Source organism: Schistocerca serialis, chromosome 1, assembly GCF_023864345.2.
Source record: "Schistocerca serialis cubense isolate TAMUIC-IGC-003099 chromosome 1, iqSchSeri2.2, whole genome shotgun sequence".
Classification (NCBI taxonomy): Eukaryota; Metazoa; Arthropoda; class Insecta; order Orthoptera; family Acrididae; genus Schistocerca; species Schistocerca serialis.
This window is the reverse complement of record NC_064638.1, coordinates 170,039,459-170,066,282: the sequence shown is the minus strand read 5'-3', so window position 1 is coordinate 170,066,282 and position 26,824 is coordinate 170,039,459. Positions and strand designations below refer to the sequence as shown.

General features: G+C 37.7%; 1 protein-coding gene across 2 annotated transcripts in view; it reads right to left on the bottom strand.

Moving 5' to 3' along the window:
* Positions 1-1,191: 1,191 nt before the first annotated feature.
* LOC126457166 (uncharacterized) overlaps positions 1,192-26,824 on the bottom strand; it is a 28,234-nt gene continuing 2,601 nt past the window's right edge. The window contains exons 1-2 of one of the 2 annotated variants that reach the window (XR_007585438.1): positions 5,701-5,971; positions 1,274-1,298 (exon numbers count right to left, since the gene is read on the bottom strand). Coding sequence is in view for 1 of the 2 variants with exons in the window: in XM_050093252.1 (XP_049949209.1) it covers positions 1,216-1,298 (83 nt within the window). In the remaining variant the exon portion in view is untranslated. Of the gene's footprint in view, positions 1,299-5,700; positions 5,972-26,824 lie in introns of those variants that run through there. The other variant, XM_050093252.1, reaches the window with a different exon arrangement.

Genomic DNA, 26,824 nt, shown 5'->3' with positions numbered 1-26,824 from the left:
AGCGGCAATTGTTTATTTCCTATTGTACTTCGACGAAGCGTGAGTAATTCATAGTCATACCAACAATGTTTGTCAGTATTTTGCGTGAAATATTAGAGTCCTCATGGCGTAATGTAGTTGGACGGGTCGGGATAGCGTAACGGTTAAGGTGTTGGGCTTCTATCCGGAAGGTTGTGGGTTCAACCCTTGTGCGGTGCTTAATATTTTCATTATTTAAAAACAATATCGAAGTGCATTACTTCACGAATTATATTCGTTTGAATGCAAATTTTTTGAAATTTCTAGTGCTTTGTCTCTTCATTAACCCTTTCGCTGCTGCAGACACATGCTCCTCGCATTCCGCGCTGTGCGCGATTTTGCCATTACTGCACTGCTCGCCTGTGCAGACACATGGTGTTCCCACTGCTTTGACACACTTATCATTCCATTTCACAAAAACTATTTGGCCCAAAAATCGGATTTTTACACGTCTTCTTGACTGGTACCTTCCACCCATAAATGACTTAATTTTGTTTCGATGGTCAACGCAGTTATTATGCAGCATTAAATGTAGTAACCCATTACACAAAATTTTGAAGAGTTTGCAGAGATAGAAGTCCGTAGTGTATACTTTCCGTATGGTCGATTTTAGTTGCCACAATGTTGAGAATGAAATGTGGACAAGATACCTAAATTTCATATAAAATTTACTGTATAACAATATCTCATTTAATTTAAGTACCACATAGGTGTCGTATGTAATATTGAGAAATATTCCGTCTTTCGCGACTGTAATAAAAGTTTTATTTACACCGGACGCGTTTGGCTTTATTTTAAAGCACTTCAGTCAATGAAAGGTATGGCACCCCAGATAGCACAGGAAGCCGGTTTCAAACTTGTTTCCAGATGTAAAGTTCAAGTATATAAGATCGATCAAAGCTGGAATATTCAGGCCTGTTAGTTGGATTCAAGCTTGAAACAAACATCAAAGTTGGCAGCGTTCAAGCTATATTTCAAGCTTGACTTATCAGGTTTGGCTCCAGCTGTATCTACACACGTGGAATACAGTCTGGTATTTACAGCTTGTTTTAAGCTACATAATTATTAAATCTGAATTTATTGGACCTAATTAATTAAATAAATATCAGAATGGAAATGGTGTGAAAAAAATTATCAAGACACGTATGTTTAAAAAAATTTATTTTCAAAGCATTTAAAATTGTTTTATTTTAAAATTTAATTATTCTGGAGCCCCTCCGGCCCCAGCGCACAGACCAGAGCAGGATCAAATACTGCTGACTTCTGCTGGTATAATGATCCTGTAACAGGTAAAAGAAAATGTTAGCTATACCTAAACATAAAAAATGTAAAAGGTGAAACTAATCAACCTAAATATAATTTATGCCCCAGATTAGCAAAATAACTTCAAACTCACTGATGTAGTAAGAATCGTTAACTAGTATAAACGTCACTGAGTAAGCAGCTGCTTCTGGTGACTTCATTCCAAAGAGTTTTTAAAGTAATTTGAAATAACTTTTTGTTTGAAATTTTGAAAGTAAAGATGACATTTGGGTAATTTTGCGATGACTTCATGAAGAAGCCACGCATCACTATTTCTAACAGTTTCAGGGCCATTTAATCTGAATTATAAAGAAACAATTACTTGAAATCATATACACCTCATACTGTAAGCTTATAAGGAAACTACCGTTTAGAAAAATGTAGACTTTTATTCTATTCGCAATTATATTTTGGTGAGTAAAACTGAATCAAAATGAAATAAAAGATGAAATCGAAATGAATTTAAGAAATTACCAGTTCAATAGAACTGAAATGTAAAAGAACAAAAAATGTTCTCCTTGTCATATTTTAATATTGCCTTTTATTAGATTTCAGCCACATTACAAATAGCCTAACAATAAAAGTAAGAAGTACCAGTAGGCCTTGCAGTATTATTTCACCTAGGGAACAACAAAATTAAGAGCAACTGAAGACCAGTCAAAGCTACGTAAATAAAAAAGACTGACACCTATGTAGTGACTGGTTCTTGATGCACTTTTCACGTTCACCATGTCATTACTATTTGTATTAGCAAAGAAACTTTTCACACTTCACGATTATTCATTCATGGTGTGACACACGCGAGTATTTACAAGTAAACAAATGTAATAGGGCGATATATATAAAAAGGCGAGATTTTAAAAAGGTAAAATAACATTAAGTTTTAATTTATTGGTGCCACGTACTAGAGAGCTAGTTTAAAATGACGTATTTTTGCTGAACAACTTGTAATATGTTTTCTTAGCTGGTAATCCATTTCACTTTCATCCAGGCTCAATTTTTCTACGTAAAAGAATATGATATTTCTTTACGTTACGTAATAATATGTTGTTGTTGTTGTGGTCTTCAGTCCTGAGACTGGTTTGATGCAGCTCTCCATGCCACTCTATCCTGTGCAAGCTTTTTCATCTCTCAGTACCTACTGCAACCTACTTCCTTCTGAATCTGCTTAGTGTATTCATCTCTTGGTCTCCCTCTACGATTTTTACCCTCCACACTGCCCTCCAATACTAAATTGGTGATCCCTTGATGCCTCAGAACATGTCCTACCAACCGATCCCTTCTTCTGGTCAAGTTGTGCCACAAACTTCTCTTCTCCCCAATCCTATTCAATACTTCCTCATTAGTTATGTGATCTACCCATCTAATCTTCAGCATTCTTCTGTAGCACCACATTTTGAAAGCTTCTATTCTCTTCTTGTCCAAACTATTTATCGTCCATGTTTCACTTCCATACATGGCTACACTCCATACGAATACTTTCAGAAATGACTTCCTGACACTTACATCAATACTGGATGTTAACAAATTTCTCTTCTTCAGAAATGCTTTCCTTGCCATTGCCAGCCTACATTTTATATCCTCTCTACTTCGACCATCATCAGTTATTTTGCTCCCCAAATAGCAAAACTCCTTTACTACTTTAAGTGCCTGATTTCCTAATCTAATTCCCTCAGCATCACCCGACTTAATTAGACTACATTCCATTATCCTTGTTTTGCTTTTGTTGATGTTCATCTTATATCCTCCTTTCAAGACACTGTCCATTCCATTCAATTGCTCTTCCAAGTCCTTTGCTGTCTCTGACAGAATTACAATGTCATCGGCGAACCTCAAAGTTTTTATTTCTTCTCCATGAATTTTAATACCTACCCCGAATTTTTCTTTTGTTTCCTTTACTGCTTGCTCAATATACAGATTGAACAACATCGGGGAGAGGCTACAGCCCTGTCTTACTCCCTTCCCAACCACTGCTTCCCTTTCATGTCCCTCGACTCTTAAAACTGCCATCTGGTTTCTGTACAAATTGTAAATAGCCTTTCGCTCCCTGTATTTTACCCCTGCCACCATCAGAATTTGAAAGAGAGTATTCCAGTCAACATTGTCAAAAGCTTTCTCTAAGTCGACAAATGCTAGAAACGTAGGTTTGCCTTTCCTTAATCTTTCTTCTAAGATAAGTCGTAAGGTCAGTATTGCCTCACGTGTTCCAGTGTTTCTACGGAAACCAAACTGATCTTCCCCGAGGTTGGCTTCTACTAGTTTTTCCATTCGTCTGTAAAGAATTCGTGTTAGTATTTTGCAGCTGTGACTTATTAAGCTGATAGTTCGGTAATTTTCACATCTGTCAACACCTGCTTTCTTTGGGATTGGAATTATTATATTCTTCTTGAAGTCTGAGGGTATTTCGCCTGTTTCATACATCTTGCTCACCAGATGGTAGAGTTTTGTCAGGACTGGCTCTCCCACGGCCGCCAGTAGTTCCAATGGAATATTGTCTACTCCGGGGGCCTTGTTTCGACTCAGGTCTTTCAGTGCTCTGTCAAACTCTTCACGCAGTATCGTATCTCCCATTTCATCTTCATCTACATCCTCTTCCATTTCCATAATATTGTCCTCAAGTACATCGCCCTTGTGTAGACCCTCTATATACTCCTTCCACCTTTCTGCTTTCCCTTCTTTGCTTAGAACTGGGTTTCCATCTGAGCTCTTGATATTCATACCAGTCGTTCTCTTATCTCCAAAGGTCTCTTTAATTTTCCTGTAGGCGGTATCTATCTTACCCCTAGTGAGATAGGCCTCTACATCCTTACATTTGTCCTCTAGCCATCCCTGCTTAGCCATTTTGCACTTCCTGTCGATCTCATTTTTGAGACGTTTGTATTCCTTTTTGCCTGTTTCACTTACTGCATTTTTATATTTTCTCCTTTCGTCAATTAAATTCAATATTTCTTCTGTTACCCAAGGATTTCTACTAGCCCTTGTCTTTTTACCTACTTGATCCTCTGCTGCCTTCACTACTTCATCCCTCAAAGCTACCCATTCTTCTTCTACTGTATTTATTTCCCCCATTCCTATCAATTGCTCCCTTATGCTCTCCCTGAATCTCTGTACAACCTCTGGTTCTTTCAGTTTATCCAGGTCCCATCTCCTTAAATTCCCACCTTTTTGCAGTTTCTTCAGTTTTAATCTACAGGTCATAACCAATAGATTGTGGTCAGAGTCCACATCTGCCCCTGGAAATGTCTTACAATTTAAAACCTGGTTCCTAAATCTCTGTCTTACCATTATATAATCTATCTGATACCTTCCAGTATCTCCAGGGTTCTTCCATGTATACAACCTTCTTTCATGATTCTTAAACCAAGTGTTAGTTATGATTATGTTGTGCTCTGTGCAAAATTCTACCAGGCGGCTTCCTCTTTCATTTCTGTCCCCCAATCCATATTCACCTACTATGTTTCCTTCTCTCCCTTTTCCTACACTCGAATTCCAGTCACCCATGACTATTAAATTTTCATCTCCCTTCACAATCTGAGTAATTTCTTTTATTTCATCATACATTTCTTCAATTTCTTCGTCATCTGCAGAGCTAGTTGGCATATAAACTTGTACTACTGTAGTAGGTGTGGGCTTCGTATCTATCTTGGCCACAATAATGCGTTCACTATGCTGTTTGTAGTAGCTTACCCGCATTCCTATTTTCCTATTCATTATTAAACCTACTCCTGCATTCCCCCTATTTGATTTTGTGTTTATAACCCTGTAGTCACCTGACCAGAAGTCTTGTTCCTCCTGCCACCGAACTTCACTAATTCCCACTATATCTAACTTCAACCTATCCATTTCCCTTTTTAAATTTTCTAACCTACCTGCCCAATTAAGGGATCTGACATTCCACGCTCCAATCCGTAGAACGCCAGTTTTCTTTCTCCTGATAACGACATCCTCTTGAGTAGTCCCCGCCCGGAGATCCGAATGGGGGACTATTTTACCTCCGGAATATTTTACCCAAGAGGACGCCATCATCATGTAATCATACAGTAAAGCTGCATGCCCTCGGGAAAAATTACGGCTGTAGTTTCCCCTTGCTTTCAGCCGTTCGCAGTACCAGCACAGCAAGGCCGTTTTGGTTATTGTTACAAGGCCAGATCAGTCAATCATCCAGACTATTGCCCTTGCAACTACTGAAAAGGCTGCTGCCCCTCTTCAGGAACCACACGTTTGTCTGGCCTCTCAACAGATACCCCTCCGTTGTGGTTGCACCTACGGTACGGCTATCTGTATCGCTGAGGCACGCAAGCCTCCCCACCAACGGCAAGGTCCATGGTTCATGGATTTGTAATATTAATGTACCACTAGAGAAAAAATGCACCAGCGTACCTGTAATACACTATATATCTTCTTCAGACCCGGTGTAGCAGTAAGGCAGGGGACGCCACACACTTTCCGAACTATTTTCCAGTATAAAACAAACTTCACAACAGTCAACAATCATTAACGCACGTCACAAAAATAAAATGGCCATAAACCTAGCAGAGTCAGTGCAACTGCAAGGCTTATAAACGCTTGTGGCGCTTCCCGTGGACGTCTATGGAAGCTATGCTGCGTGCGCATCTGCTGTACAGCCTTCCAGGGAAATTACAGTTTATTTCAAGCTTGGGAAAATTATTTTAATTCAAGCTAAATTTTTACAGCTTGATGTAAACTGTGTAACAGGTTGATTTTTCGATCTTGAATTTTCAACTGAACCTAAACTAAATATCCACCTTGAAATAAGCTGTGTAACAGGTTGATTTTTCAGTCTTGAATTTTCAACTGAACCTAAACTCAATATCCATCTTGAAATAAGCTTGAGTACTAGCTGGGACATACACAATGGCACTCATGTTCTCTTTCTTGTTTTTGTTCCACAGTCGCAGTTTTACCAATGGTACTGAAATACTTCTGCAACTGTAATAAGCGACTTATTTAGACCAGATGTCTTTCTCTTATTTGAAGCATCTTCAGTGGACAGTATTTTGTCTCCTCCATTGCCAAGTCACCTTTCGTAGTTTTGTTCTGCGGTAACACAATATTCAACGTTTGTGTTGGCTGATCAGTGTTTTAGCAAATAAATGATGTTTGTGTGTGCCACACACAAAAATTATATTTGACATAGCTCAGAGCACTTCACTGATAGATGGTATATTCAAGTCCTAATGTTTTTGTAAGTCCACAGTTTTGTTTAATGTATTTTGTCTACTTCCTTTTGAGTGATTGAAGTGCTTTAAAATAAAGCCAAACGTGCTCAGTATAAATAAAACTTTTGTTACAGTCGCGAAAGACGAAATATTTCTCAATATTACATATGACACCTATGTGGTACTTTAATGAGATGTTGTTATACAGTAAATTTTATATGAAATTTAGGTATCTTGTCCACATTTCATTCTCAACATTGTGGTAACTAAAATCGACCATACGGAAAGTATACTCTATGGACTTTTACCTCTGCAAACTCTTCAAAATTTCGTGCAATGGTTTACTATAATTAAAGGGGGATAATAACTGCGTTGAACATCGAAACAAAATTAAGTCATTTATGGGGGGAAGGTATCAGTCAAGAAGATGTGTTAAAATCTAATTTTTGGGCCAAATAGTTTTTGTGTAATCGAATGATAAGAGTGTCAAAGCAGTCGGAACACAATGTGTCTGCACAGGCGAGCAGTGCAGTGACAAAATCGCGCACAGCGCGGAATGCAGGGAGCACGTCTTTGAAGCAGCGAAAGGGTTAATGCACCCGTGGTGGCTTTATTTCATGAACTGCGCGTTCCCTCCTAAACGTAAGCTTGCGAACTATGCTATACTATGGAGCTGCTTCTATTGGCGTGTGCGTCATGTGCAACTGGCAACGCAGCACTCTCCCGCGTCTGGGCGGGCATGCGTAAGCCGCCAAGATAAAAGAATTCAACTATAGTGCTCACTTCCTTGCCATATTTGGTAATGTTTTCATCCTGCGTCCATTGCACCCATTTTAATCTCACGATGGCTGGGTCCCAGGCTGTGCTGAGCTGCAAACTGCAGTCCTTGTTGATGGTGTTTCCAGAGATTTTTATTTCAATAGCTTCTTTTATGATGCCATCCCAAAATCCCTTCATCCTCACAACAACAAATGTTTCGTTGAATAGAATTCGGTGTCCATTTTCTAAGGCATGTTCTGCCATGATGATGGCTGTTAATCAGTTGAAATTGATATGCAAAAGTAAATAAAGAAAACATGATTTTGCTACTGGTTACTGCGTATTTGGTAATTTTATACGCGAGTCTCACTATCGCACTTTCAGGTCTGTCACGAAATATGCCATGAGTCACAGAATGATTGCAAAGGTGTTATAAAGGATACTGTTATTGAGCCAGCACAAGATCTCAATATTCTGCAAAAACATCATCACAGCCAGCAGAATTTCTCCTTTTAGTCATGTGATGCATTTTATAATTTCCTTAGGGGTTCAGTTTTTTAAGCTAATGTTTGTTGGTAGTGCAGTAGTGTCTGCATAAGTAAATCTGATGGATCTATATTTGGTTGTTTATTAGTGGGTGCTGCCGCTTTTAGGAAGTAATTCCTGAATCTGATAGCCAGTGAATTGAAAGTGTCACTATTTCTGCCAGAGATTTAGATTTCTAGTGGGTCATTTTTCTTGAATGTTTCTTGTTTAATAATGTTCCAATTATATCTAAAAAGAAAGATGATGAAACTTACCAAACAAAAGCGCTGGCAGGTCGATAGACACACAAAAAAACACAAACATACACACAAAATTCTAGCTTTCGCAACCAATGGTTGCCTCGTCAGGAAAGAGGGAAGGAGAAGGAAAGACAAAAGGATATGGGTTTTAAGGGAGAGGGTAAGGAGTCATTCCAATCCCGGGAGCGGAAAGACTTACCTAAGGTAAGTCTTTCCGCTCCCGGGATTGGAATGACTCCTTACCCTCTCCCTTAAAACCCATATCCTTTTGTCTTTCCTTCTCCTTCCCTCTTTCCTGACGAGGCAACCATTGGTTGCGAAAGCTAGAATTTTGTGTGTATGTTTGTGTTTTTTTGTGTGTCTATCGACCTGCCAGCGCTTTTGTTTGGTAAGTTTCATCATCTTTCTTTTTAGATATATTTTTCCCACGTGGAATGTTTCCCTCTATTATATTCATATCATTAATGTTCCAATTAGTTTTTGCCATTTTTCGGAGTGTTAGAATGGAATAGAAAAAAAGTACTTACATCACTGAAACTTTTTTATTTTTCAATGTAGTCTCCTTGTAGATTAATGCAATTGGTCCAACAATGTTGCAGTGCCTTGATCTCATCTTGAAAATGAGTTTCCTACAGGCCTGCAAAATAGTTGTCAACTCCGGCTATCAATTCTTCGTTTGAAGTGAATCTTTGTCCACAAAGAAAAATTTTCAGTTTTGGGAAGAGATGGAAGTCTGACAGAGCCATATCAGGTGAATAAGGTGGGTTTGGCAACAATTCATACTTTAGTTCATGTAATTTTGCCATCGCGACGGCACATATGTGTGGGCACACATTGTTTTGATGGAACAGGACTTTCTTCCTTCCTAAAATTTGCCTTTTTTTGCATAGCTTTCATTGCAATTTGTCCAGGAGGTTAGCATAGTGTTCTCCAGTAATTGTTTGCCTAGTGGGGAGATAATCTACAAACAGAATCCCCTTCACATCCCGGAACACATGTGCCGTGACCTTTCCTGCCAAGGGAATTGTCTGTGCTTTCTTTAGTGGCAGAGAATCAGCATGTTTCCTCTGCTCTGACTGTTGTTTTGCCTCTGGGGTATTGTAGTGCATCCAAGTTTCATCTGTGGTCACAAACTGGCGCAAAAAATCTTGTTCATTTCTCCTAAAACTCGCCAGACATAGTTCCAATATGTCCATTCTCATGCGTTTTTGATCCAGCGTCAAAGAGTTGCAGCACCCATCTTGCAGATAATTTTTTCATTTCTAATTCTTCAATTAAAGTGTGATATACTCTTTCAGATGACATGTAGCAAGTGTGAGCAGTTTCACGCACTTTGTCGGCAATCCTCCATGACCATTTTGTGCACTTTTGCAACGATTTCTGGAGTAGTGACACATTTTGGCCGACCACTGCATGGATCATCATCTGTGCTCTCCTGACAAATTTTAAATTCATTTGTCCACCTGGCAACAGTTGAATATGAAGGAGCAGTATCCCCCAGTGTGTTCTGGAAATTGGCATGAATGTCCTTTGCTTTCTAATCACTGCTTGAATCTTGATTTTTTTCCATCTTCGCAAATCACTATGCAGGACAACAACAGAGCCATGTCACTACCACATCTCTCTTCAAAGAGCGCTGACGTGGCATGTGTTTACAGGCAACAGTCCAAAGAATATCACATGAACAACTCGTTGTGCTAGTGCTGACCTCTCATGGTGATTCCAAGAACTTTTCAAACCATCCTCGTACATGAGCGTAACTTTTTTAATGACAGACTAGAGGATTTTACAGTGCCGGTGGTAATGGACTTTCAACTCTTGCCTACAACTTGTCCTCTGAATTAAGTAGAGATCCCAAGGATGGACTTCCCCTTATTCTTCCATCTGTTTAATTTTGCTCTTTTTTGTTTTAATGGCAATACAGCCGTTAATTTCTCCCCACTGTTTGAGGAATTTCTCTCTAAACAATATGATATTGTAAGGTGCTTAAAAATGTTATTAGCAAGGCAAAAAGTATGTGGTATGCAAATAGAATAGCTAATTCACAAGATAAAATTAAAGCCATATGGTCAGTTGTGAAGGAAGTGTCTGGTCAGCAGCACAAGGTCGATGATATAAAATCAGACATATGTACAGTATTTAACAATCATTTTCTAAGCATTGCTGGTGCATTAAACAAAAATTTAGTTTCTACAGGAAATCATATAAATTTCTTAGCAAATGCCTTTCCGAGATTGACGTCTGAAATACTCCTCTGTGATACAGACAAGACGGAGATTGAGTCAATAATTAAATCACTGAAGACTAAGGACTCTCATGGTTATGATGGAGTGTCTAGCAGAATATTAAAGTACTGTGCTGCACATGTTGGCCCTGTATTTAGCCATATTTGTAATTTTTCCCTTAGGAATGGTCAGTTTTCTGAGCGATTAAAGCACTCAGTAGTAAAGCCGCTTTATAAAAAGGGAGAAAGGGATAATGTAGATAATTTTAGACCTATTTCTATGCCATCAGTGTTTGCAAAAGTTATCGAGAAGGCTGTGTATGTAAGGATAATTGACCATTTTATATCACACGATTTGCTATCAAATGTACAGTTCAGCTTTGACAACTGAAAATGCAATATTCTCTTTTCTCTGTGAGGTACTGGATGGGCTAAACAAAAAGTTTCAAACGCTTGGTGTATTTTTTGATTTAACAAAGGCATTTTACTGTGTTGATCTCACAATATTGCTCCAGAAGTTGGACCATTACGGAATAAGGGGAGTATCTCACAATTGGTTCACCTCTTACTTTAGCAACAGGCAGCAAAAGGTCATTATTCACAATGTTGATAATGGCTGCGATGTGGGATCTGAGTGGGGTACTGTCAAGTGTGGGGTGCCTCAGGGATCAGTGTTGGGGCTGCTCCTGTTCCTTAGTTATATAAATGATATGCCCTCTAGTATTATGGGTAACTCTAAAATATTTCTGTTTGCTGATGACACTAGCTTGGTAGTAAAGGATGTTGTGTGCAACATTGACTCAGTTTCAAGTAGTGCAGTACATGACCTCAGTTCATGGCTTGTAGAAAATAAACTAATGTTAAATCACAGCAAGACTCAGTTTTTACAGTTTCTAACACACAATTCAACAAAACCTGACGTTTTAATCTCACAGAACAGACATATGATTAGTGAAACTGAACAGTTCAAATTTCTAGGTGTTCAGATAGATAGTAAGCTGCCATGGAAAGCCCATGTTCAGGATCTTGTTCAAAGACTTAATACTGCCATTTTCACTATTCGAACGGTATCAAAAGTGAGTGATACTTGGACACATAAATTAGTCTACTTTGCTTATTTTCATTCACTTATGTTGTATGGTATTATGTTTTGGGGTAACTCTTCCCATTCTAGAAGGATGTTTTTGGCTTAGAAACGGGCGGTTCGGGCAGTAAGCGGTATGAGTTCACGAACCTCTTGTCGACCTCTGTTCACGAGTCTGGATATTTTGACATTGGCCTCTCAATATTTATATTCCTTATTGTCATTTCTTGTTACCAATATTAGTTTATTTCCAAGAAAAAGCAGCTTTCACTCTGTTAATACTCAGCAGAAATCAAACCTCCATTTGAATCGGACTTCCTTAACTCTTGTGCAAAAAGGTGTGCAGTATACTGCTGCATCCATTTTCAATAAGCTGCCACTCAAATTCAAAAATCTTAGCAGTAATCCTAGCACTTTCAAATCGAAACTTAAGAGTTTCCTCATGGGTGACTCCTGCTATTCTGTTGAGGAGTTCCTTGAAAAATTAAGCTGATTATTATTGTATTGCTGATAGCAACTTATGGGCTGACTTTTTTTCAGGTTCATGAACATTTATTTTTATCTGTTATTACTTTTATGTTGTAAGTTCATGTACTGACACGCTCCATGACCTTGGAGATTTGCTCCTCAATTTGGTCCTACGGAACTTGACGTGTAAATAAATAAATAAATAAATATAGTCATCATTTATGATTGTATAATATTATACTTTTTCTTCTGAGACATGTATTTAAATGATCAGTATTTTTCATTATTAACATTTGACTGTCATGGTGAAATAAATCAATGTCTAGGTTTTACAGCTAAGGCACTGCAGGTTGTTGGGTCTGTTGGCAATAACTGTTGCACAATGTCTTTCAATTCTCATAGAGAATTTTACTGTGAAAAATAATCCAAAGCCAGATATCAACAAATCTAGATACCCTTGGTCAGTATCATCTGGCGGAAAATAAACATTAAACACTCCACAAGTGATAAGTCACTAGATAAATATGCACAACCTTCATAAAACTATTTTTAGCTTTTATAGCTGAGAACAAAATGGAATAACCAATGAAAGGCTAACAGTGTATAAGTCAGTGTGTGGAATGTCACGTGTCTGAACTTGGTAAAGAAGCTAGAAAATCTGAAATGCAAAAGGTCAATCTAGATACAGTAGGGGTCAGTGAAGTGAAATGGAAAGAAGATAAGGATTTCTTGCCAGGATAATAGAGGGTAATGTCAACAGTAGCAGAAAAAGAAATATAATGGCAGTTGGATTTATTTTGAATAGGAAGGTTGGGCAAAGAGTGAGTTTCTGTGAACTGTTCAGTGACAGGGCTATTCTTGTCAGATTTGACAGCAAATTAACACTGACAACAATAGTTCAGATATACATACCGACATTTCAAGCCGAAGTTGAACAGAGAGAGTGAGTATATGAGAATACTGAATGGCTAATACCGTATATGAAAGGAGGCAATAATCTAAGAGTTGTGGGGGTTAGAAAGTGGTTAAAGGGAAGTGGCAGAAGAAAAAGAGTTATGGGAGAATATTGGCTTGACAGTAAGAATAAGAGTAGAGAGAGACTAATTGAGTTCTGCAGTAAATTTCATCTAGTAATAGTAAATAACCTGTTCAAGAACTGCAAGCAGAAGATGGAATAGGCCCAGAGAGACTGGAAGATTACAGCTGGATTACATCATGGCCAGCAGAGATCCCAAAACCAGATATTGGATTGTTAGGCACACCCAGGGGCAGATGTAGACACATACCATAATTTAGTAATGATGAAGAGTAAACTGAAGTTTAAGAGAATCATCTGGAAGAACCTGTGTACCAGAAGTTGGATACTGAAATACTGAGGAATGATGAGACACATTTGACGTTCGCTAAAGATGTGGATACTGTGATAAGGAATGCCACAGTAAGCAGTTACAGTTGAAGTGGTGTGGATAGCTCTAAAAGGAGCAATCACAGACATTGGACAGATAAACATAGGTCAGAAAAGGTGTGAAGAAATCGAAAAAGAAATTATTGTTGGACAGACTTATTCAGCATATAGAAAAGTCAAAACAACCTTTGGTGAAATCAAAAGCAAGGGTGCCAAAATTAAGAGTGCAGTGGGAATAACAGCTTATGCTTCCACATTGCTGACAACAGTATTATACAGAAGAGTGGGAGAGAAAATTAAGAATTTTGGTAAATGACATTCAGTTTGGCTTTAGGAAAGGTAAATGCACCAGGGAGGTTTTCCTGACATTGTGGTTGATAATGGAAGCAAGACTGAAAAAAAGTCAAGACAGAAACGTTTGATTTATTGGCCATGAAAAAGTGTTTGACAATGTAAGCTGCAGGGAATGATGAGTAATATACAAAATGTACAAAACCAAGAGGGAACGATAAGACTGGAAGCCCAAGAATGAATTGTCAGATTAAAATCAGCTTAAAGCACTTAATAAAGGCAAGTTTCCCAGTCCTGACAACATACCAATAATGTTCCTTCCTGAGTATACTGATATTTAACAAGCATATACAACCACTCACTCAACTAATGATCCATACGAAAAGACTGGAACGTTGCACAGGTCACACAAATACTCTAGAAAGGAAATAGAAGTAATCCACTGAATTATGGACCTATATTACTAATGTCGATTTGCAGTAGGATTTTGGAACATATACTGTGTTTGAACATTATGAATTGCCTCAAAGGTAAGGCCTGTTGACACACTGTCAGCACAAATTATGAAAATATTGTTCCTGTGAAACACAACTAGCTCTTCATTCGAAAAATAATGAGTGCTATCAACAGGTAGTCTTAAACTGATTCCATATTTATAAATTTCCAGAAGACTTTTGACATCGTTACTCACAAGAGACTTCTAGTTATGGATGCCAATGGAGTATCAACTTTAGTTGTGCAACTAGATTCACAGTTTCTTGTCAGGAAGTAGTAATCGATGGATCAATGGAAAGTCATTGAGTAAAACAGAAGTGATATCTGACATTCTCCAAGGAAATGTTATAGGCCCTCTGCTGTTCCTAATCTTCATAAATGACAGGAGTCAATCTGAGCAGCCCTCTTAGATTGTTTGCAGTTGATGCTGTCATTTACAGTCTAGTAAAGACATCAGAAGATCAAAACCAATAGCAAAATGATTTAGATATGATATCCTACAGTGCAAAAAGTGGCAATCCTCACTCAGAATGGAAAAGTGTGAGGTCATTCACATGAGTAGAAAAGGAAATTCGTTAGATTTCGGTTACACGATAAATCACACAAATTTAAAGGCTGTTGATTTGACTAAATACCTAGGAATTATAATTATAAACAACTTAAATTGGAATGACCACATAGGTAATGCTGTGAGGAAGGCAAATCAAAGTCTAAGTTTTATTGGCATGATGCTTAGAAGATGCAACAGGCCTACTTAGGAGACTGCCTATAATACGCTTGTTTGTCCTCTACTAGAGTATTGCCATGCTGTATAGGATCCTTATTAGATAGGATTCACAGAGGACATCAAAAAAGTTAAAAGGAGGACAACTCATCTTGTATATTGTGAAATTGGGGAGAGAATGTCATGGGTATGATAAGCAAGTTGCGATGGCAATGATTAAAACAAAGGCATTTTTTATTATAGTGGGATCTCTTAATGAAATTTCAGTCACCAACTTTCTCCTCAGAATGAGATGATATTTTATTGTCACCATATAACACAGGGAGAAATGATCATCATACTAAAGTAAGACAAATTTGAGATCCTTCAGAAAAATCTGAGGTTCAGTGTTCTCTGTTCGCTTTTAGAGAATGGAATGGCAGAGAAATAGTGTGAAGGTGTTTTGACGAACCCTCTGCCAGGCACTTAAGTGTGAATTGCAGGTTAGTTATGCAGATGTAGATTTAAAAAGAGTGTAAGACAAGGATGTAGTCTTTCGCCCCTCTTGTTGAATCAATACACAGAAAAAGCAGTGACAGAAATGAAAGAACAATTCAGGAGTGGGATTAAAATTCAGTGTGAAATGATATAAACGATAAGATTCAATGATGACATTGCCATCATCAGTGAAGGTGAAGGATAATTACAGACTTGATTGAATGGAATGAACATTCTAATGAGTACAGAACATGGATTGAGATTTCAAGGTAAGGAGAACAGTGAGAAGTTCAACAGCAAAATTGGTGATCATGAAGCACATGAAGTTCAGGAATCCTGGCTACCATGGAAGTGAAATAACCCATTATGGACAAAGCAAGGGAGACACAAAAAGCAGAGTAGCACACACAAATAGGGCATGCCTAGCCTAAACAAGTTGATTAGTATGAAATATAGGCCTTAATTTGATGAAGATATTTCTGAGCATGTATGTTTGGAGCATAGCATTGTATGGTTGTGAATCATGAATTGTGGGAAACCTGGAACAGAACAGAATAGAAGCATTTGAGATGTGGTGCTATGAAAGAATGTTGAAAATTAGGTGGACTGTTGAGGTCAGGAATGAGGAAGTTCTCTGCAGAACCAATGAAGAAAGGAACTTACGGAAAACAGTAATCCACTAAATTACAGTCACATATCATTAATGTACAAGTTTATATGCCAACTAGCTCTGCAGATGACGAAGAAATTGAAGAAATGTATGATGAAATAAAAGAAATTATTCAGATTGTGAAGGCAGACGAAAATTTAATAGTCATGGGTGACTGGAATTCAAGTGTAGGAAAAGGGAGAGAAGGAAACATAGTAGGTGAATATGGATTGGGGGACAGAAATGAAAGAGGAAGCCGCCTGGTAGAATTTTGCACAGAGCACAACATAATCATAACTAACACTTGGTTTAAGAATCATGAAAGAAGGTTGTATACATGGAAGAACCCTGGAGATACTAAAAGGTATCAGATAGATTATATAATGGTAAGACAGTGATTTAGGAACCAGGTTTTAAATTGTAAGACATTTCCAGGGGCAGATGTGGACTCTGACCACAATCTATTGGTTATGACCTGTAGATTAAAACTGAAGAAACTGCAAAAAGGTGGGAATTTAAGGAGATGGGACCTGGATAAACTAAAAGAACCAGAGGTTGTACAGAGATTCAGGGAGAGCATAAGGGAGCAATTGACAGGAATGGGGGAAATAAATACAGTAGAAGAAGAATGGGTAGCTTTGAGGGATGAAGTAGTGAAGGCAGCAGAGGATCAAGTAGGTAAAAAGACGAGGGATAGTAGAAATCCTTGGGTAACAGAAGAAATATTGAATTTAATTGATGAAAGGAGAAAATATAAAAATGCAGTAAGTGAAACAGGCAAAAAGGAATACAAACGTCTCAAAAACGAGATCGACAGGAAGTGCAAAATGGCTAAGCAGGGATGGCTAGAGGACAAATGTAAGGATGTAGAGGCCTATCTCACTAGGGGTAAGATAGATACCGCCTACAGGAAAATTAAAGAGACCTTTGGAGATAAGAGAACGACTTGTATGAATATCAAGAGCTCAGATGGAAACCCAGTTCTAAGCAAAGAAGGGAAAGCAGAAAGGTAGAAGGAGTATATAGAGGGTCTATACAAGGGCGATGTACTTGAGGACAATATTATGGAAATGGAAGAGGATGTAGATGAAGATGAAATGGGAGATACGATACTGCGTGAAGAGTTTGACAGAGCACTGAAAGACCTGAGTCGAAACAAGGCCCCCGGAGTAGACAATTTTCCATTGGAACTACTGACGGCCGTGGGAGAGCCAGTCCTGACAAAACTCTACCATCTGGTGAGCAAGATGTATGAAACAGGCGAAATACCCTCAGACTTCAAGAAGAATATAATAATTCCAATCCCAAAGAAAGCAGGTGTTGACAGATGTGAAAATTACCGAACTATCAGCTTAATAAGTCACAGCTGCAAAATACTAACACGAATTCTTTACAGACGAATGGAAAAACTAGTAGAAGCCAACCTCGGGGAAGATCAGTTTGGATTCTAGAAACACTGGAACACGTGAGGCAATACTGACGTTACGACTTATCTTAGAAGAAAGATTAAGGAAAGGCAAACCTACGTTTCTAGCATTTGTAGACTTAGAGAAAGCTTTTGACAATGTTGACTGGAATACTCTCTTTCAAATTCTAAAGGTGGCAGGGGTAAAATACAGGGAGCGAAAGGCTATTTACAATTTGTACAGAAACCAGATGGCAGTTATAAGAGTCGAGGGAGATGAAAGGGAAGCATTGGTTGGGAAGGGAGTAAGACAGGGTTGTAGCCTCTCCCCGATGTTGTTCAATCTGTATATTGAGCAAGCAGTAAAGGAAACAAAAGAAAAATTCGGAGTAGGTATTAAAATTCATGGAGAAGAAATAAAAACTTTGAGGTTCGCTGATGACATTGTAATTCTGTCAGAGACAGCAAAGGGCTTGGAAGAGCAGTTGAATGGAATGGACAGTGTCTTGAAAGGAGGATATAAGATGAACATCAACAAAAGCAAAACAAGGATAATGGAATGTAGTCTAATTAAGTCGGGTGATGCTGAGGGAATTAGATTAGGAAATGAGACACTTAAAGTAGTAAAGGAGTTTTGCTATTTGGGGAGCAAAATAACTGATGATGGTCGAAGTAGAGAGGATATAAAATGTAGGCTGGCAATGGCAAGGAAATAGTTTCTGAAGAAGAGAAATTTGTTAACATCGAGTATAGATTTAAGTGTCAGGAAGTCATTTCTGAAAGTATTTGTATGGAGTGTAGCCATGTATGGAAGTGAAACATGGACGATAAATAGTCTGGACAAGAAGAGAATAGAAGCTTTCGAAATGTGGTGCTACAGAAGAATGCTGAAGATTAGATGGGTAGATCACGTAACTAATGAGGAGGTACTGAATAGGATTGGGGAGAAGAGAAGTTTGTGGCACAACTTGACTAGAAGAAGGGATCGGTTGGTAGGACATGTCCTGAGGCATCAAGGGATCACAAATTTAGCATTGGAGGGCAGCGTGGAGGGTAAAAATCGTAGGGGGAGACCAAGAGATGAATACACTAAGCAGATTCAGAAGGATGTAGGTTGCAGTAGGTACTGGGACATGAAAAAGCTTGCACAGGATAGAGTAGCATGGAGAGCTGCATCAAACCAGCCTCAGGACTGAAGACCACAACAACAACAACAAACAACATATCATTAATGTCAGTATGCAGCAGAATTTTAGATATTGTGTTTGAACATTATGACTCTTTTGAAGAAAACAGTCTATTGACACACAGTTAACACTGATTTAGAAAACATCGTTCTTCTGAAACACAACTAGCTCTTTATTAACTTGAAGTGTTGAGTGCTACTGGCAAGGAACTTCAAATTGATTCCATATTTCTAGATTTCCAGAAGGCTTTTGATACTCTACGACACAAGTGGCTTGTAGTGAAATTGCTTGCTTATGAAATATTATCTCTGTTGACTGGATTCGTGATTTCTCGTGAGAGAGGTCACAGTTCGTAGTATTTCACAGAAAGACATCGAGTAAAACAGAAATGATCTCTGGCATTCCCCAGGATATGGTTACAGGTCCTCTGCTGTTCCTTATCTATATAAACAACTTAGGAGGCAATCTGGGCAGCTGTCTTAGGTTGTCTGTAGATGATGCTGTCATTTATTTTCTAGTAAAGTCATCAGAGGATCAAAACAAATTTCAAAACAATTTAGAAAAGATATCTGTATGGTGTGAAAATTTCATCCACATGAGTGTTAACTGGAATCCACCAACCTTCAGTTACACAATAAAGCAGTCAAATGTAAAGGACATACATTCAACTAGATACCTAGGAATTACAATTACAAACAACTTAAATTGGAAAGAACATGCAGAAAATGTTGTGGGAAAGGCAAAGCAAAGACTGCAGTTTATTGGCAGAACACTTAGAAAATGTAACAGATCTACTACAGAACTGCCTACATTATGCTTATTCGTCCTCTTTTGAGGTACTGCTGTGTGGTCTGGGGTCCTTACTAGACAGGATTAACATAGTACATCAAGAAAGTTCCAAGAAGAGCAGCACATTTTTTATCATTGCTAAATAGGGGAGAAAGTGTCACTGACATGATACATTATTTGGGGTGGACCTTATTAAAATAAAAGTGTTTTTAGTTGCGGCAGAATCTTCTCATGAAATTTCAATCACCAACTTTCTCCTCTAAATGCAAAAATATTTTGTTGACGCCAACCTACATAGGGAGAAAAAAATCATAACAATAAAATAAGGGAAATCAGAGCTTGTCCCAAGATATAGATGTTCTTTTTCCCATGCGCTATTCGTGATTGGAATAATAGAGGATTATTGTGAAAGTGGTTCAATGGAACCTCTGCCAGGCAGTTAAGTGTGATTTGCGGAGTATCCATGTAGTTGTAGATGAACACTGATAAAAATAAGCAACAGGGTGATAGGACACAGGTTAAGGAAACAGGGAATATTCCATGTTACTGGAGGGAGTTGTAGAGCATAAAACTGCAGAGGAAGACAGAGATTGGAATAAATCCATCAAATAGTTGAGGTCATTGGGTGCAAGAATTACTCAGAAATGGTTGGCACAGGAGATAAATCCATGTTGGAATGCATCAAACCAGTCAGAAGACTGATATCTAAAAAAAAAAAAAAAAAAAAAAAAAAAACTTTTTTATGAAGCTTTATATGGCCCCTGCAGGTGATGTATATACAATCCATCTTTCTTCTTAGTGTCTTCTAGTAATATGGTATTAGCTTGTGTCCATCAACATGAATCTGATCAATTTCAGTGATACCCGTTTCATGTTCTGATATGCATAAGTATGCTGAAATTCTATTTACCTTTTCGTTTTCTTGTATGGATATGGATATGTTTTTATTTATGAGACTTGATGGAGGACACTGTGTTTTCTTTAATATCCTTAACTTTGTCTTGACTGCAGTATTTTATTTTGGTACTACCTGTTTCAACTGTAATTGTATTTATACTGCAGCTCTAGCTTTGATATGAATTTACCCCTAAAAAAGCCTAGAGAACACTATGGATAGAGCTTTGGCCAGGAGGATGCTTTTGGCGATTAGCTGTGAAAGTAGCCTTTTACCACAAGCTTTTCAGATGCAAATTCTGTTGAGTGTGAAGAGACCAAGTGAGGGATGAAACATCAGTCACATCTATGGGTGGATGTCCCCCTCTCACGAGCAATTTCTCAAGGTGTGCATAAAATGTCACACACAATGCATAAACCAACACTTATCATATTGTTCAAAGAATGACATGGGCTACCACAATGAATGTGAGTGTGAATGAGACATTGCAGAATTAAGCTTTGCAGTATATGGTCACAGTTGAATAAGGAAGTTATGAATAGGAACAGTAATAGAGTAAGCAAAGTGGCTCCTTGAGCATGAAACTTGGTTTTGTGAAATTGAGGGAAAACTGTATGTCAGGAGCTAGTGCACCATTGCTAAATTTTAATAATTTCTGTAAATCCATATTTAAATTCATTGTAATCTTGTTTCATGTCCCAATTATTTACCATTAATTGCTCAAAGAAAGTGTTTATGAGATTTATCAATTGTAGGGAAAGGCATAGAAAGTAATTATTAGTAACACAGACCTTAAGTAAGATTTAAAGTGACATTGAAGTGTGACAATGCATCATTTTCAAATGCACATTGGATACTGTATTAGCATTGTTAGAAACTGCTTGAGTTGTACAATGTACAGGAAATTGGTACAGTAGATATAAGAAAGGAAACTAACTAACAGATAACAGAATGGAAACTTGAAAGTTGCAGTTATAAAGGAACTGTAATTCACTGTGTGAATACATATGTAAAGGTCTACACATCTGACTTGTGCAAATGCAAATTCCATATAATTTGAAAGTATGATTTCTAGTTATGAACAATCTATCTTTCATCAGTAAAAACACTGTCTTATGAATAGCTACTGTGAATTTGTTCTTTTACACATATTTGCTGCATTACCAATACAACAATTGTTATTTTTTACCACAGCTTTCCTTATGAATCCTCTTATAAAAAACTGGTATACAGTCTGTGTATGTGACTGCACTGTCAGCTTCTTCCTCCCCATTAAGTAAAGTTAACAATGACTCGGTGGTTAAATCCACGCCAACCCAAAAAAGCAAAATATTGTAGATAGAATCCTATGGGCAGCCTTTGATAAGGCATTTCATGACATCTAGTTGATTTGTTTGCCATTCAGCAATTTGTCCTTTTACAGGTGGTTTGGAGATCTGTCAATATAAGAGCAGTGAATACTAGTTGTGCCAAAAGCACCTGAGATATCCACCACAATAGCAAATGAATATTTTTTATGGGTGTCAACCACTTGCTTGTATCCATATTTATTATGTCAATAGATTTTCCTTTCTGAATCCCAACTAACTCTCACACAACATGTGAAGTTCTGTGTGTCAGTCAGTCACGCAATAGCTTCTCATGGACTCTGCCCAAAGTATTCACTATAGATATAAGTCTGTAGCTCTTGTGATCTCCTTTTGTAACAATGACTTGTGCTGATTTCCAGGTATCAGAATGTGTCCTAGTATGAGTGAGTTATTAAAATGTTAAAGAAGGTACTATCTGTGGTGTTACATACAATAACAGCTCTGGGTAAATATTGCCAGAACTGGAACTTTCTCCTACTTCACCTGGAGATGGAACACTTTCTCTGCAAAAGAAAACACAAAACTAATGCCATATATTTAATACACATTTGACTTCACCTATGAGATGACCACTTTCGCTGCAAAAGGGAACACAATGGCAAGTATGTCTGGGATCGTCTGTAGTAGTGACATTATCTGGAAGAGATATGTGGAGGATGTCCTATGCTGAATCCCTCGAAACTACAATTTTTCTCTTGTCATGCATTTGTAGAGCTGAAATAACTACAGGTGATTTGATTTCTTAAGGGAGCAATTTGAACTGTAATTGTCTATATACAATATGTTCCAGATTCAGTCATTTCGGGTTAATAATTCCTTTCTTGTAACCCCTGTTCGGTCAGTTTATTCCATGGTGTTTTTGACATACTGGATGTCCTGTTCCTTGGTACTGTGATAAATTGTGTGTATTGTACAACTTCTGACAAGTGTTCTCTGTAACAAACTCTGCATTTGTCATGTTGCAACAAAAATGCCTCTGTCATTGGAGCTAGGAGATCCCAATCAACATTTTTCATGCAAAAAGTAATTGCCACAGAAGTTTCTACAGTCTGTTGTAGATCAAATGTTATTGCCATTTCATTACTTGTGGTGATATTTCAGTTTACTTTTGAGCCATGTCTTCTTTCCATGGCTGATCTACATCTCAGCCAATATTGCTAGAGTAACCACTCCATCTGATATCTGTATGGTTGACACCTCTACTCATAACAAGCAGATTTGGTTCTACTGTTCAATCTTGGAGCAATGGACCATGTTCGACAGCTACGCCACAAAAAAAAAAAAAAAAAAAAAAAAAAAAAAAAAAAAAAAAAAAAAAAAAAAAAAAAAAAAAAAAATATATATATATATATATATATATATATATATATATATATATTACATGTGTCTGTGTATGTGCGGATGGATATGTGTGTGTGTGCGAGTGTATACCCCTTCTTTCCCCCTAGGGTAAGTCTTTCCGCTCCTCCTGGATTACTACTCCCCTTTCGTGCCCCTCATTAGTAAATATCACTGCTACCTTCAGACTTTCAAAGAGGGTATGCTAGTCACCATCGTGAAAAGCTTTCTCAAAGTTTACAAATGCTATAAACTTAGATTTGCCTTTCCTTAAACCATCTTGTAAGAGAAGTTGTAGAGTCATTATTACCTCACATGTTCATATATTTCTCTGGAATCTGAACTGATCTTTCCTGTGGTCTGCTTACTCCAGTTTATCCATTATTCTGTAGAGAAATTGTGTTAGTATTTTGCAACCATGACTAATTAAACTGATAGTTTGGTAATATTCACACCTGTCACTGCCTGCTTTCTTTGAAATTAGAATTATTTTATTCTTCTTAAGGCCTGGGGGTGTTTTGCCTGTCTCATACAGCTTACACACCAGGTGGAAGAGTTTTGTCATGCTGGCTCTCTCGGCTATCAGTAGTTCTGAGAGAATGACTTCTATTCCCATGGCCTTGTTTCGGCTCAGATCTTTCAGTGCTCTGTTAAATTCTTCTTGCAGTATCTTATCTCCCATGTAATTGTCATCTACATCCTCTTCCCTTTCTATAATACTGCTTTCAAGTTCATCTCTCTTGTGTAGCCCCTCTATATACTCTTCCACCTTTCAGCTTTCCCTTCTTTATTTAGTACTGGTTTTATTTGTATTTCCTTTCATGTGCTTCATTTTTGTATTTTCTCCTTTCATGAATTAATTTCAATATCTCCTGCGATATCCAAGGATTTCTTCTAGGCCTTGTCCTTTTACCTATTTGATCCTCTGCTGCATTCTCTGTTTCTTCCCTCAAAGCTACCCATTCATCTTGTACCGTATTCCTTTCCCCTGTTGTATCCAATTGTTGCATAATGCTCTCTGTGAAACTTTAAACAACCTCTGTTTCTTTCAACTCCTCCGTGTCCCAGATTCTTAATTTCATACATTTATGCAATTTCTTCAGTTTTAATCCACATTTCATAACCATTAAATTGTGGTCAAAGTCCACAAATGTCTCTGGAAATGTCTTACAGTTTAAAATCTGGTTCTAAAATCTCTGTCTTACCATCAATAATCAATCTGAAACCTTTTGGTGTCTCCAGGTCATGTATTCAACATTCTTTTATGATACTTTAACGAAGTGTGAACAATGATTAAATTTATGCTATGCGCAGAATTCTACTACGCAGCTTCCTCTTTCGTTCCTTTCTTCTCCAGTCCATATTCAACTACTATTTTCCCTTCTCTTCCTCTTTCTACTATCAAATTCTAGTCCCTCATCACAATTAAATTTTCAGACCCCTTACCTATCTGAATAATTTCTTTTATCTTGACATACATTTCTGCAATCTCATCTTCATCTACAAAGGTACAATAGTGTTGATTATCTGAACTAACTGGGAGGCATAGCTGTTTGGAAAACCAGTTTATTTGGATAATTGAACGATATGCTTTTATTTACCAATTTACCAGTAAATCTCTCTTATTATTACAAAGGCAAGTACAGTAGGAATGTATGCAGCACACATACATATGCACATACAGTACTATGGATAGAAATAATGCTTTAAAAAGTCCTTAATTTTGGTCTGTCTACACAAGCCTACTGCTTTTGGGTGGTTAAGCCACGCACTTTTTTCAGGACAGATATCTGATACTGGTCACTTTCCCCTCGAGCTGCAAACCGCCACAAGGCAGTACCTATAAACACGCAAATGCTTCAGGAGCTAACAGTATGTTTCCATTTTGTGGACCAGTAGTAGATGAGATGCCGGTGGCATTAGCTTTGTCAGTGATGGGATGGATTTATTCTGCAGGATTTGGTGCCCTGTATGTGCACTGTTGACTCTCATCCATTCTTGAATATCTTCTTCATCACATTCATGGTAGTTGAGTTCTTTTAGCGTATTGAGAATTTTAGACATATAATTCTGTTTGTCATTTTCAATTACACTTTGAGAACTTTCTGCTATACCCAAAATTTTACTCTGACCTTTCTTCAGTTTCTGTTCCTTTACAGTTTACACTATCCCATGCTGCTCTGATCATGTATAACATACCTTTCAAATCAATATTTTTATAATTTCTTAACAGACTTTCTTGTCCTGGCTCATCTCTTTCTAAGGATAACTTGTGTAAAAATTCTTTCCTGTAATACCATTTGAAAGTCTCAATAATGCCTTGATCCATGGCTTGTAATAAAGAGTTCCTGTTAGGTTGAAAACACAACACTTCTATGAACTCGTCCTCTTCGTTTAGGATACCACATGTGGGTGAGTTGACATGTTGTCATGGAGCAGTGATGGTTTCTACCTTTTGCCATTCTCTAGCTGATGATCTGTTACAGATAGTGCAAAAGCTTCCCTGAACCATTCTGTTAAAACTGCACTATCCACCTAGGTGCTCTTTTGTGAGGTCTAAACAGCAGACATATAAACATGTTTGAAAAAATACAGTTACTTACTTTTACCAGTGATGAGCACAGTAGCGTTAGCACAAGCCAAAGCAGTAATACAGATCTTCCCTATTTTAGGACCAGGTGCTGCTTTGCTAGTTCATGACATGAAGAAGAGTTTTTCTTGCAAAGCATTCCAGTTGAGCCCAATTTCATCAGCATTGTAAATGTTTTCAAGAGCATAACCTTCTTCCTTTGATACTTCCCTTAGCTTTACTTTGAAAGAAGCAGCAAACAGAGGCTCACAAGTGCCATGTTTTGACTTACAGTGTTTTAGCCATTCCATGCTTGCTTTAACCTTTTGAGTCCCAATATATAAAAAATAAGTAAACTTCTACTAATTTTCACAAACGTCACTTTTATTAGTCTCATAAGTGAGGAATACAAGAAAATTTTTTTAAAACTAAAAACAAAGTTAGTTCTTTAATGAAGGTGGTTCCATGCCAAACCACTAGAACACACAGTCTTGAACCATCTATAATTTTGAGTGGTATTTTTTAAAGCAATTTCAGGCTTTCTCCAGGCACTATCCCACATTACACACATTGCAATGCCATTTTGTTCTGTGAGGTTCAGCTTTTGTGCTGCAGTGTGCACAACAACGAGCTCCTCCTTGTATTGGCATGTGCTCAGACTTGGTTTCTTTCAGTTCTTGAATTTGTTTGCATTCGAGTCTTGCACCTTCTTAATGGTATACCATTTGTTGTGTCAATAAGTCCATGGACCACCGCAACCTGGAAGTCCTTCAAAGACATTGCTGACCCATTGCTTCTTTCTTGGAACAACAAAAATGCATTTACGATGCAGACATTCAGCGTATACCAAACAATTCTAAGCCACCATCATTTGCTTTTCCTATCAATCTCATATAGAGATTTCAGCATGTCTGCTTTATCGACGTACCTCATATGCATGTTGTTCCTTTTCATGAGTATGGGGTGTGAGATCTCAATTACTGACCATCTTTTTCTTTTTGAGACACTGTTGTTGTATGCCCTGGATCATGAAAACCAGACAAAAATAAAATTTCCTCCCTGTCCTTCCATATCAATGCAGACATGCCTTCTTCTGAGCATTTGTAGTCATATTTCCCATGCTGAAGATGTTTATCAGGGTTCAAATCTTTGGGCAAGTCATTTCAACCTCTATTTACTGTCCCACAAGTATACACACCAGTATCATGAAGATTTTTCATGAGGCTAACAGGAGTGAAAAAAATGTCAGAATAAATCTTACAGTATTTGTTCACCAGTTTCTGAGTCAATTCCTCCACTACCCTTCGACCCAATTGTTTTTCATTTGTTCTCACCCACAACTTGTAACCCCATTTCATTGGTTTTCCAAACATATATTGGCAGAAGCTAGAATGTCCTTTGAATTTTATC